At 43.9% G+C, this 12,452-nt stretch overlaps 2 protein-coding genes across 3 annotated transcripts in view; one reads left to right on the forward strand and one right to left on the reverse strand.

The window, feature by feature from the left end:
* Positions 1-10,832, reverse strand: part of CCDC146 (coiled-coil domain containing 146) — an 81,315-nt gene extending 70,483 nt beyond the window's left edge. The window contains exons 1-2 of the mRNA XM_064444276.1: positions 10,386-10,832; positions 499-665 (exon numbers count right to left, since the gene is read on the reverse strand). Coding sequence (XP_064300346.1) covers positions 499-665; positions 10,386-10,653 — 435 coding nt within the window. The 5' untranslated portion in view covers positions 10,654-10,832. The remainder of the gene's footprint in view (positions 1-498; positions 666-10,385) is intronic.
* FAM185A (family with sequence similarity 185 member A) overlaps positions 10,833-12,452 on the forward strand; it is a 48,277-nt gene continuing 46,657 nt past the window's right edge. Inside the window, exon 1 of one of the 2 annotated variants that reach the window (XM_064444264.1) lies at positions 10,833-11,451. In XM_064444264.1, coding sequence (XP_064300334.1) covers positions 11,052-11,451 — 400 coding nt within the window. In that variant the 5' untranslated portion in view covers positions 10,833-11,051. The remainder of the gene's footprint in view (positions 11,452-12,452) is intronic. The other variant, XM_064444256.1, reaches the window with a different exon arrangement.

Raw genomic sequence — 12,452 nt, forward strand, 5'->3', positions numbered from 1 at the left:
GTTTGATATCTTAAAGTCTAAAATATTCCTAGTATTCTAAAAGTTTCCTTTAGACAGAAAATTCTGCAAAAGAAACTGAGTTCCAAACAGTTTCTTCTATCATCATCAGTTATTAGTGCCTCAGGAGACACTTACCTCGGATTTTTCCTGCAGCTATTGAGCCTTTCTAAAAGTCATGATGCAATTACCTCTACAGCTGGAATACTACAAAAACAAGACCTCTTTATTCTCATTCCCCTTAAGGCCGTGATCACTTAAAAAAATAATGTGGTTATCTATTAAGCACACCATCCCCAGTAAGAATATGCCCCATATATGTTTCTGCTTCACAAAATATTCTTACCAGTTAGAAAAAAAAAATCAGAGAAGAAATAAGGAAGCTACAGATAGTATTTGATGGTTGTTACCATAGGCTAACAACAAAATATACATTTCAGACTAATTGATTTGGACACAATATGCACTGTTATAGACAGAGAAAGCTGGGGTACATGGTACCTCATCTAAACACTGAAATGCAGGACTTGCTGTTACATCGGTGGATCCCTCATCTTGGCTCTGAACTGTTGGAGCTAGAGCACAGATAGGTTGCTCCTCCTCAATTTCCAATTCTGTGTCACTGGCACTGGAACTTTCTTCACCAGACTGACTCATTGTTTGAAGTTCTAGGAAGTAACAAAAATACCAAGATACAGTTATTTAGATCCAGGGATATATTTGACTGTGCAAGATAAATGTGTAGTGTAAAGAACATATTGACATGTAAGACCCACGTTCAAACAATAAAAGTCACAATGTGAGCAAACTAGGTGGGTCTACAGTTACAACTTCATGAAAGACTTATAAGAGGTTGCACTCTCACTCTGTCATTGTTTGAGTATTTTTAAAATCCTCTAATAGCTGGCTATGTTGCCACCATGTAAATGTTAGACAACATGTAAAACAATATTTCTTGAAGAACAGTAATTGAATAACAGGTTTAAGCTTGAAAAGGCCTCTGGGGTCATCTAGTTCAATCTCCTGCTCAAAGCAGGGCTAACTTCAAAACTAAGCTGACTTGATTGGGGCTTGGACCAGATGAGTTTTGAAAATCTGTTATACTGGGGATGCCAGCCATTGCCTCCAGACAGGTCCTTATAAAGGAAATCCCCAAGTGGATGGGTATACCTGCAATGAACTTTTCTCTGTCTTTTCCACAGTACTAATCCAAGAATGTGTTACCCTTCTCTCCATGCAACACAAACCCACCCTTCACAGTGCCCCTTGACCTTGCTTGTAATTACATAGAAAAAGAAGCCCTTCACAGAACATAGAGATCCTGAGCACAAGAACTGGTTTAACTTGTGTGAGTAACATCATTAAAGTTATTCATGTCTGTAAGTCATTGCATGGCCATACTTAAAAAAACCCAGACCAAACAAATAAAACCCGAAACCATACAAAATGAGAAAACATCACATAAAATCTGAGAACATGAGGTAGAAAAATATGGGAAAAAATAATTATTCTGAGATCTCCTCATGACAGAGCTCCTATGTAGTAATAACATTTCAGTTATGTACCAGGTTACATTTTTAGCATCCATGACCTCTGCTAAAATAATATGACCCTGAAAAATATCTAAGTGAACCAATTCAAGAGTAATAATAAAACTGACAGGATTCACACTGTATTTTGATCCCTAGTACAGTAGAGGAATCCCTTTTTTTAACTTCTCCAAAAGAAGGAGCTTTAAAAGAGGCTAAAATCCAATTTTTACAGTCATAACTTGGTATAAGCTTTACCCTGAAGAAAGCTCTTTTTCAAACCAGGAAACACAGTTTTTTGATAAATACACAAAGAGAGAAATAAAAGAAAGCTGGAAAAAGTAGGGTTGTGGGAAAAGGTAACTTTCCTCCAATTATATCTGAGAAAATCCCACTTTCATATCTCTCATTTAGGAATAGAAACCTCTAAGAATCTTGCATTAGCAACAGCTAGATCAAGGACATTTATTAATTGCTTCTGAGCAAGATGAGACCTAATGTCATCAAGTTACTACAACTTCATGTAACTTTGTCTCTGCTATCTCAGTCCAGCACTTGAGAATTATGTTCCCAGGCATCAATCATCAGAACTGTCTGACGTCTGTGAAAATGCCGAGATGGAAGAGGGAAACAGGAGGTGGAATACAAGGGGATACAATGCTCCTGGTACCGTGATAAGCAATGGGGTCCATCAATGGTCCCCAGCAATGTCCATCAGGTTTGTACTTGTCATTACATCAAATGCAAATTAATAGCTGCCAAAAACATCTTCTGGCATAACAGCATCTTAGGAATGTTGTATATTCAAAGAGTTTCAAAATATTGACCTTTTGCATGAAGGCAGCATGAAACAAGACAAACATTTCAGGAGGAAGATATGAGAGAGATGGGATGATTAAAGAGATGCAATAAGCATCTTACAAAGGGAGGAGCAGGGAAGAAGGACTTCTGAGGCCCACAGAAATCTTGCCAAGACATAGTGAGATAGGAGAGCCATAGAGCATTTGCAGAGCAAAGCACAGCAGAAAGTGGAGATGGAGCACACGTGAAGGAATTCAAGAATTCCTTCACAAGGTCACTGAAGTTGGCTGTAGATGAAATGAATAGACAGATCAGTATCACACTGTTTTAGCTCAAATAGGAGAGAAATATTGCCAACTTCTGCAGGCATTCACCTGACACCAGCAGATTAATTATTATGCAGTATAACTATTATGCAGAGAACATTGTATTCTGCTATAGGACAAAAATCATTATAAACCCCATATCAGCTGCCAAAGATGCAAAATCCACCTCAAATCAGTCAGTCTTGACATCATTCAGCCTTTCATGTAACATATGGGAGACCTTTCTCTTTTAAAAGAGCACTTTTTATTATAAATCAAGGACAATCAAAATTAAAACTGCAATAAAACTGAGAAATTTTGAGAATACTTCGATAGTATATACCAGATTTCTCCAATGAAACAACCAGACCAATTTTGCATTCCAAGGCCAGAAAGCTGACAGTTAAGAAAAATATAATTTCTTTTTATAATTGTGGTGGGAAAATGGATATAGAAATGTTGTGTTGTGTGTATCCACCTTTTGAAAAGTAACTTGTCTATAAAGGTGGTGAAATGTAAACTGGCAAGGTTATGACTTTCTTCAGTGCTGTCTGGAATTCCTTCAGGAACATTTTGACTTTTAGAGAGATTTCAGCGGCTATATTTGCTGATGGAAAAAAAAAGCAATTTCATGCTCTCTCCTGGAGGAGTCAAAACATTGTGAAACAACTGTAAACATCATAGAGGCCAAGCAATAAACTCTGAAATACTGTACATAAATATGTATACACATTTATAAATAGAGAGCAATTTTTCATCTATAAAGAACTGCTGAATATTTAATCAAATGCATTTCATGTTTATGGCTGTGGCTGCTGCTGCTGCTTTATTTGTTCCTCTGAACATATTGGAAGAATTTAGAGAGGAAAAAGCACAGTGGCAGAAACTCCAAGCAGAACAATGCCAAAACCTGAGAGCTTCATAGGTGTAGACATTTTTGTCGATACTTGTATGTGAAACATACAGTGGAAGGCAGTCAAAAAATACACTTCCTTTCAGTATGGTAGTAAAAAAAGAGTCCTCACCAAGAATCCAATTTGCTAGGCAGGGAGGGATCAAAAACAACCTTCTGAATCTGAAAAATTTATAATCTTATGTTAAGACACAACTATAGACAGCTGAGACAGAGGAAAACAATTAGACAGCCTTATCTAGTGTGATAAGCACTATCCTCCACTCCTTTGTAAGAGGGAAAGGGACAGAATGTAACAAAAGATACGTACTATTATGGGATTTTAAAATAAGTTTAGCATTCTTCAACTACCTCCTACAAAATTAAGTTTAAAATTCAGCTTATACAAAATTGGATATATAAAGTTCAAAAAGCAAAGTGGAAAATTTGTATTTTTGCAGTATTTGATAAATAGTCTAGTTCAAATAGAAATGAAAGTTGGCATGATTTCTAAATTTACAGACTAGTTCAACAAATATGAATGTTTTCAAGCTGTAGAACTGCAAATAATATCATAGCCTTGATCCAACACACAGAATTGCAGAGAAAGGGAATTACAAGTCTGTTTTGGAACCTGGGCCAAATCAGGCTGAGAACGGTCTTGTGAAAGAGCTTAAGGACAGCAATAATAATAGAAGTCTGAACTCAGATTCCAAAGACTAAAGCCAGCACCTTTACTTCAATATCTCTCTAGCAAACAGCAATGTTCATAAACAAGACAGTCCAGAATCCAAATAGGTGACACTTAGCTGCATTCACTCTTTCCAGGGTGACAGAAGCAAAAAGTAGTAAAATTTCATTATGAACAAGAAGAGATGAAGCTCCAAGTATGAAGATGCATCAATTAGATTAATTATAAAAATCTCTGTTGAAGGAATTACACTTCAAGTGATCAACTTCATTAACATATACTGATGAACCCCTTTAAACTTTATCTTAATCCCTTATATTTATAAAATAAAAAACACAGAATCATTTAGGTTGGAAAAGGCCTTTAAGATCATCAAGTCCAACCATTAACCTAACACTGCCAAGTCCACCAATAAACTGTGTCCCTAAGCACCACATCTACATGTCTTTTGAAGACCTCCAGGGATGGAGACTCCACCACTTCCCTAGGCAGCCTGTGCCAGTGCTTGACAACCCTTTCAGTGAATAAGTTTTTCCTAATATCCAACCTAAACTTCCCCTGGCACAGCTTAAGGCCTTTTCCTCTTGTCCTATTACTTGTTACCTGGGAGAAGAGTCTGACCCCCACCTCACTACAACCTCCTTTCAGGTAGTTGTAGAGAGTGATAAGGTCTCCCCTCAGCCTCCTCTTCTCCACACTAAACAAACCCACTTCCCTCAACCTCTCCCCATAAGACCTGCTCTCCAGACCCTTCACCAGCTTCATTGCCCTTCTCTGGACACACTCCAGCCCCTCAATGTCCTTCTTGTAGTGAGGGGCCCAAAACTGAACACAGGATTCGAGGTGCGGCCTCACCAGTGCCGAGTACAGGGGCACAATCACTGCCCTGCTCCTGCTGCCCACACTATCCCTGATACAAGCCAGGATGCCATTGGCCTTCTTGGCCACCTGGGCACACTGCTGGCTCATGTCCAGCCAGCTGTCAATCAACACCCCCAGTTCCTTTTCCTCCAGGCAGCTCTCCAGACACTCCTCCCCAAGCCTGTAGCGTTGCATGGGGTTGTTGTGACCCAAGTGCAGGACCCGGCACTTGGCCTTGTTGAACGTCATACAGTTGGCCTTGGCCCATTGAACCAGCCTGTGCAGGTCCCTCTGCAGGGCCTTCCTAAACTTGAGCAGATCAACACTCCTGCCCAATTTGGTGCAATGTGCAAACTTACTGACGGTGTACTCGATCCACCCGTCCAGATCATTGATAAAGCTATTAAAGAGAACTGGCCCCAATACTGAGCCAATAATTAGAAAAAGATTCAGGTTCAGAGAAGTGTCAGTAAGATTTTGATACCAGTCATACAGTCTTGTTTTTTAAGCCCAATTTGAACATGCTTTTTTAATTTTAAGCACAAAGGGGGGAAAAATATCATTAAGCATATTATTCTTCTTTGCCATTGTTACAGAATTGAAGATATTAATTCATTGTTAGAATAATATTTAACTATATACACTGCTATTTCTGGAGGCAAAAACTATTCTATGTTGAAAAGTATGTGTTAAAACAATGTATTTTCAATTATTTTATTAAAATTTTTGTATGAATGTAGAGTCCAAGTAATTTATAATTTCAGTATGATAACATCAGGCCAGACTGGGAAGTTTGTGAAGTAAATTAAAACAATGAGCAGTTATTTGTGTAAGTAGTCTGACTAACTCCAGTGGAAATATTTATGGAAGTAGCTAATTACTAGTATTACATGCAGGTTCACAACTGGATTTATAGATGGTACATTATACATTGACATGTGTTACCTTCCTTCCTGATGAAAATTATCAGTGTCTCATACATTCTCTCCCTCATTCTTTGTTGCCACACAAATCTGAACTGTTTCAGTTAAAGCTGGCTTAGTTAAACTGATGTAAACTGACATGTAAATGCTCCAACTCACAAAAGATTTTCTTGTTTTATACAACACAAGTCTAAGGTTTAGCCAAGTTTAAACAAATAGGTGTAAATTCACATTAAGTTGAGCTGAGGCCATAGACATAGATCTCCTTCCACTGCATCCATGTATGCTATGTATTATTTCCTTCTCTTGCAGAGGAGATACCTTCCTCCTCAACACTGATCTGTAAGAGGAACAGCTTTATGACTACTTTCTCAGGCAAAATCAGCTATGGAAGTCTGAGTAATTTCGGTCTGCATGTATGCTCTGTATACTTCCAGCCAACACCAGGTGCCTGGGGAGGGACAGAAGAATCACAGTGTGGTGATGCTTCCCTGAACCCATCCCTCTCCCCTTGAACTCATGCAAAATTTTCAGTATCTGCAAAATCCAGGGGAATGGAGATTTTCATCTTATCTCTGCATGACGTGGGTAACCAATGGGTTTTGTGCGTTTGAATCTGGCTGCTTGATGCCACCTAGTTCCTTTACTGGAACAGCCACTGAATAATCACAACCGTCCTATGCCACTAGGTTTTTTCTAATGCTGTATCTTCATTTGATAATCCTTCTTCTAGGCTGAGGAAGCCAATCTATTTGCTGTCACTGGCATGAAAGCCCTTCTCTGCTTCCCACTGTCCTTATCCTTCTCCAAAATTTTTCCAGTTCTGCTATACCATCTTCAAGGAGAAGGGAAGAGATGAGAGCTACAGCTAGTATTAACAACATAGGAGTACCATGGATTTATTCAATCACACAGTAATCATCTTTTCATCCCCTAAAATTCTATTTCCTAATGCTTCTTTCCTAAAGTTTAAGCTTACAGTCTTGTAAGCAGCAGACCTTCTGCTTTAACTGGGCAGAGCCTGTGCTTCAGCATGAAGGGATGTGTCTTTAAACAACAAAGCTATGCCAACAATAAATGATCATTAAAATTAAAATTACATAATGTACAATAGGGCATTATAATATGCATGTAATTCAGAATGGTTTGTTTGATTAGACTGTACAACCTCATAGACAACTAGCTGACTCCAACTTCAGGGAAACAAGAGCTCACTGCATACCTAAACTGCTTAACAACTTCTGTTATAAGTTCTGTTGTTTCCCCTTGTTTTCAAGTCTCTCCTGTTTGGGATGGAATCACCCTGAGCCACACACAGACTTTATCTGCTGGAGTTCTAATTAGATATGGCTAAGATAGGAGAATTTGAATGATCAGATTTGCCACTCCCTTTTCATGTGGTTTCCATGAGGAACTAAATTTCCTCAGAAAATTTCTAGTAGCATGACAAACAAAAAAATCCCTGAAATCGAAACCATTGTGTGCTTTGGAGACTGTCTTTCTCTGCCACCTCCAAGAAGAAATGGTTACCATCACTACACACACACAAAAACACCAAGGGGAAAACAAACAAAACATGCTTTGCCTACCCACTGAAATCTAGACACGCCTTGAGAACTAAGAAGGCTCAAGGAAGCAGTTTAGAAATATATCACTGAAAAAATACAAATTACAAAATACAAATAGAGGAACGAAAATAATGTAATACAGCTATTTCATAATAGAAACACATAAGAAATTTTAATACACTTGGAAAAAATATCCTGACCACAAAGTTCTTAAGCCTTATGATATGGAGGAACACTGATAAGCTAACCCTGTGCGCAGTGAACCTTGCCCAGACGCTGGATGTTAACTTGAAAAGACGTGTTCTTGCACCTGTAGGCAGGAGCCTCAGCATGAGCGTAACACCAGCAAGAACACTCCCGCAGGGAGGCCCCGTTTTTCTGAGCAGTGAAGTCACATCATTTCTTTACTACAATTACTGCAAATGGGTGAACTTAACCCTGCCCAGGCAGACTAAGTTTATACCCTGCGGGTACCTGAAGCAGTCTGATTCTATTCTGTGGTTAATTCCAAATACAAAAGTTAGAAAAATTTATTCTTCCTACAGCCTTTCGTGTATAACCTTTTTATTTAACTCCTCTTCCCTTGACGTCTCTCACTCACTTACCTTAGCCTAAAAGCACCTCTAGTAATGCTTTGGCTTCTAAATCTATTTTATATCACTTTATGAGGTCTAGCTTTTGTAATCTTTTGCATGAAATACAGAATGTTCTTTGGCTTACAACAACACTGTAAGGAAATATCTGGCAAAATGGCTAATAAGCATTGTAATTCACTAAGGAATCACACAGGCATCTTGAAAATGGAGCTGTAATTAAATCTTCATTTATAAATTTGATATAGTTTTCTTTTCCTGCAAGTGACAAGTCAGAAAATTAAAGACGAAAATAAATCTGATTTTACTGTTGGACTCTGCTACGTGCCATACCAGCTGATATGGGATCAGCTGGAATTCAATCGAGGGCATGACAATGAAACTGAATCAATATTACAGCCAAAATATAGATGGCATAAGTAAAACATTAAAAACATGAGCTATCATATGTATGCAGAAAGAAGAACTTCTTCCTAGCAATTACTTTTTATCTCGTTTCTTCAGTATTTTCAACCAAATAAGCATGCTTAGATTGTATCTAATGAGAAAGCAACACAATGAAATATATACATAGCTATGACTTAAGCATCTTTGAATGGTTTGTTGAACAAAGTTCTCAATTACATAAAATTCAACAATATTAAAGATGATGCATAGCATAGTACAAAGCCCAACCTGATAAACCTCTGCCTACCCGAGGAGCATCAAATACTAAGACGCTGGAGGAAAAGCGGGCAGTGGGAAAGCAGCACTAGCCTTTAAGAGGAGGTAGGAGAGGACAAGAAGGAACAGCAACACTGACTTCAGGGGGAAAGGGGTGGCAGCAGTAAGCCCCACCTATCCACAGATGGCATTCCCTTTGAGCAGTGGTTAACAGAGTTATTTGTTGAATTGGCTGTCATCTAGCGGAAATATAGCTCATTGCAGCACACTTCTTAGAGGTCTGTAACTGGTTCCCTGACAAATTATGTAACATTTAATTTTGGTATTTGGTCTCAAGAGTAAGAATTTTATAGTTTTTTTTTCCCAAAATCAACTATTTCTGAAGACTTGAAAAAAAAATAACTCCTACCTTCCATCATGTCCCAAGGTATTTCTTGATACATTTTTGTCTTTCTAGAACTCTTTTTTTTCTATGCTAAACTACCATATGGCAGGCTGGCCCCTTTTTGTGGTTCACTGTGATTTTTGAGATTGAATAATGTAAACCAAAGAAATAATTTAACTTGAAGGGCTTTATTGATAAATATGAACCTTTATCAAACTTCCCACAGTGAAAGTTAGACCAAAAAGCTAGGGCCATCTTCTTTCCTCTTGGACACTCAGACCTCATTTCAGATTCACAAATAATCAGTGCCAGACAGCAATAAAAATGGAAATGAGGCTAATGAGATGAAAAGAGCTTGATGACCAAATATATCATGTGGCTTGCACAGTTATTTTTGGAAAGGAAGAAAAAATCCATACGGAGTGCAAAAGGGAGAAAACCAATAAAGGAACAGCCCCAGATGTCACTGTGTCTTGTGCTGCAATGTAGCTAAAACAATGCACCTTTCTAGGCAGGTTTCACTCTCATTATTGGCAGTAAACTACATCTATGACAAGAATGCAGCCCCTGACTTCACATATCCCTGCTCACAACCCCCATCTCATTTTTTTAATGATAATACAATGATAATGGGGGCCGTGAAGTCCATAAAAGTCTTTGTAACTTAATTCCCCACTTGTTTGTAAACCCAGTAAGGACAGCTGTCTCACGACAGATTTGTACAGAACTCGGGAAAGTATTTCTTCAGCTGGCTTTAGAACTGCTAGGCTGAATGTTAACGGCTAGAGAACAGCCACGCTAAATAACGCACCAGCCAAGCCACCTGACAGAGCAACCTTGGAGCTCCGCAATACCACTTGTGACAAAACTTTTTCCAGCACACCTGCCAAACCGCTTCGTTACCCCCTGACCGAGGACTTTTCAACACGTGCAGTCCCACTGCAGGCTTAAGCGTAACGAAGACCAGGCTGCCCCCAAAGCCCCGCCGCTCCCCCTCCCACTCGCTCCTCTCCTCCCCCCGCCCGCAGGTGTTGGGTCCTACGGCTGCAGAGGCCGCAGCACCAGGGAGCTGAGCGGGGTGAACGCCCGCCCATGCGGCTCCGCCATCGGAGCCCAACGCCCGCTGCAGCGCGGCCGTCCTGGGGGACGCGGGAGGGGCCGTGTCGCCGCGGGGTACCTGGCCGGGTCACGCAGGCGACGGTACCGCCGGGGACAGGAGGGGGGGAGGCCCCGGCGCCCGGGGCGGCGGGCGGAGAAGCCGGACCCAGCACACCCGGCGCTCCTCCGACGCGGCGGAGGCGGCCCCGGCGCCGCAGGGCTCCCTTCCCACCTCCACGCTGGGGCCTAGACCCTACCTCCCCCAGCCCCGCTCCCAGCCGCCGCAAGTCCCTCCGGGCCGCCGCCGGCCCCGCCCTGCCCCGCCCCGCGGCGTACCCCGTTCCCATGGCGACGCTGGCTCACCCTCCTTCGGCCTACCGCAGCTGCCCTCGGGCCTCACCATCGCCTCTAATTGGCCCTGGCATACCGCCCCGCCGCCCAATAGGAGCAGATCACAGAAACACTCTGCCCGGCCGTAGTTCCTTCCTGGCGCTGGCGAACTACGGCTCCCAGGAGACTCTGCGGCGGGGCTGGGCGGGGCCGCCGCCCGTCGCTGCCAGGGCGCGCGCCAGCAGCCGCCGCCTGTTTACCAGCCGCCCCGCCGCCTCGCCCCGCGTGCAGCCGCGGCACGTGACCCGGTGGGGGTAACAGCCGTCCGCCGCGAGGAGCGGTTCCGTGTCCCCTCCCGCCCCGCCTCGCGGGGCTCCTTCCGCGGCTCCCGGGGCCGGCGGCCCCGCCGGGCGGCATGAGGGCGCTGCCCCCGCGCTGGGGGCCCCTGGCGGCGCGGGCGGCGGGCGGGTGGTTGTGTTTGCGGCCGCCCGCCCCCCGCCGCGGCTGCAGCGGCTCTGCCGAGGCCGGCGGCCCGCGGCCGCTCCGGGAGTGGGCGCTGGCTGTCAGCCCGCGGGGGCGGCTGCGGGTGCGGCTGCCCTGCCAGGTGAGTGTCCGCCCGCTGGACCCGCAGCGCTACCCGAGCGCCGACCGCGTGCTGGTGGCCCTTAGTGGCGCCGGCGGCAGCCCCCAGCCCCGCGGCCGGCAGCGGGACCCCCTGCGGGTGGAGTACGACGAGGCGCTGGGGCAGGTGGCGATCGTCGCGGACGGCGTGGACAGCAAGGCCGCCGTGGAAGTCAGGACGCCGGTGAAGTTCGGTGGGTGCAGCGGGGACGGGGTCCCCTCGCGCCCTGGGCGGCTGCAGGCCCGGCCGCCGGCCCACCCCCCCTGCCCGCCCCCGCCCGCCCCGCCCGCCCTCTGTCCCGACGGAGCCCGGGGGCGGCGGGATCACCCCCTCACCGGGGACTCTGCTGGCGCTGCTGCCGCTGGCCGCGGGCGTTCGGACACGGCATCGTGCCCCCTCTCGTCAAGGAGCCTCAAAACGTCCTGGTTTTGCCGTGTTGCCTGATTTCCTGGGTGTTTGGATACAAGACTTTTTCCCTGACCTGTTCGTCAGCAATAGTTATCGCTGGAACTTACGCTATTAAGTGGTGGCTGCAATGCATGCTTTTACTTTTGCTCTGACAGCTGGCGTTCCAGAAAACACATAACTGCATCTCAGCTGGGAGACAACAGTCCTTGGCATGTGCTGTGCTCACCTGCAGCTCAGGGGTTGTTGCCTGTACGCTTGTGGGATCCACCACCTCCTACCAGCTCCATTAGCAGTTGTTACACTGAGTGGCCATCCACAGGGCTCAAAAAAGTCTGGAAGGTAACAATACAGGTGAAATGCCAAGAAGGGCTCCCCTGTCTAGTACAAGTCTTGCATTATCTTTTTTGGCACAAGGCAAAAATCTGTGCAGGATTTCTGGTACGGAACCTACAAACATCTTAGGAGAGCAGTGGTAGTGGCTGAAACCAATAAACATCTGTGCTGTACTGAAATACAGGCAGTGACTCTAAGCTTCTGGAAGGAGAAAGGCAAGCTTGCTAGGCTAATTGCCCTCAGTGAGCTGAGGTGTAGGGAGTACCTGACCCAGTGAGAATTGTCTTTAGTCATTGTTACGGTTTTTCTCCTATAGATTTGTGCGGTTGCCTATACAGTGCAGAGTAAGTTTCACCACGCTGGAAAAACTTCAGTGTACAAAAAATCCGGTCCTTTGGTTTGCTTTGAGTCGTTGTTCAAGACTGCTGCTTTATTTCATTTGATGCTCTGCCA

Source organism: Phalacrocorax carbo, chromosome 1, assembly GCF_963921805.1.
Source record: "Phalacrocorax carbo chromosome 1, bPhaCar2.1, whole genome shotgun sequence".
Lineage (NCBI taxonomy): Eukaryota > Metazoa > Chordata > Aves > Suliformes > Phalacrocoracidae > Phalacrocorax > Phalacrocorax carbo.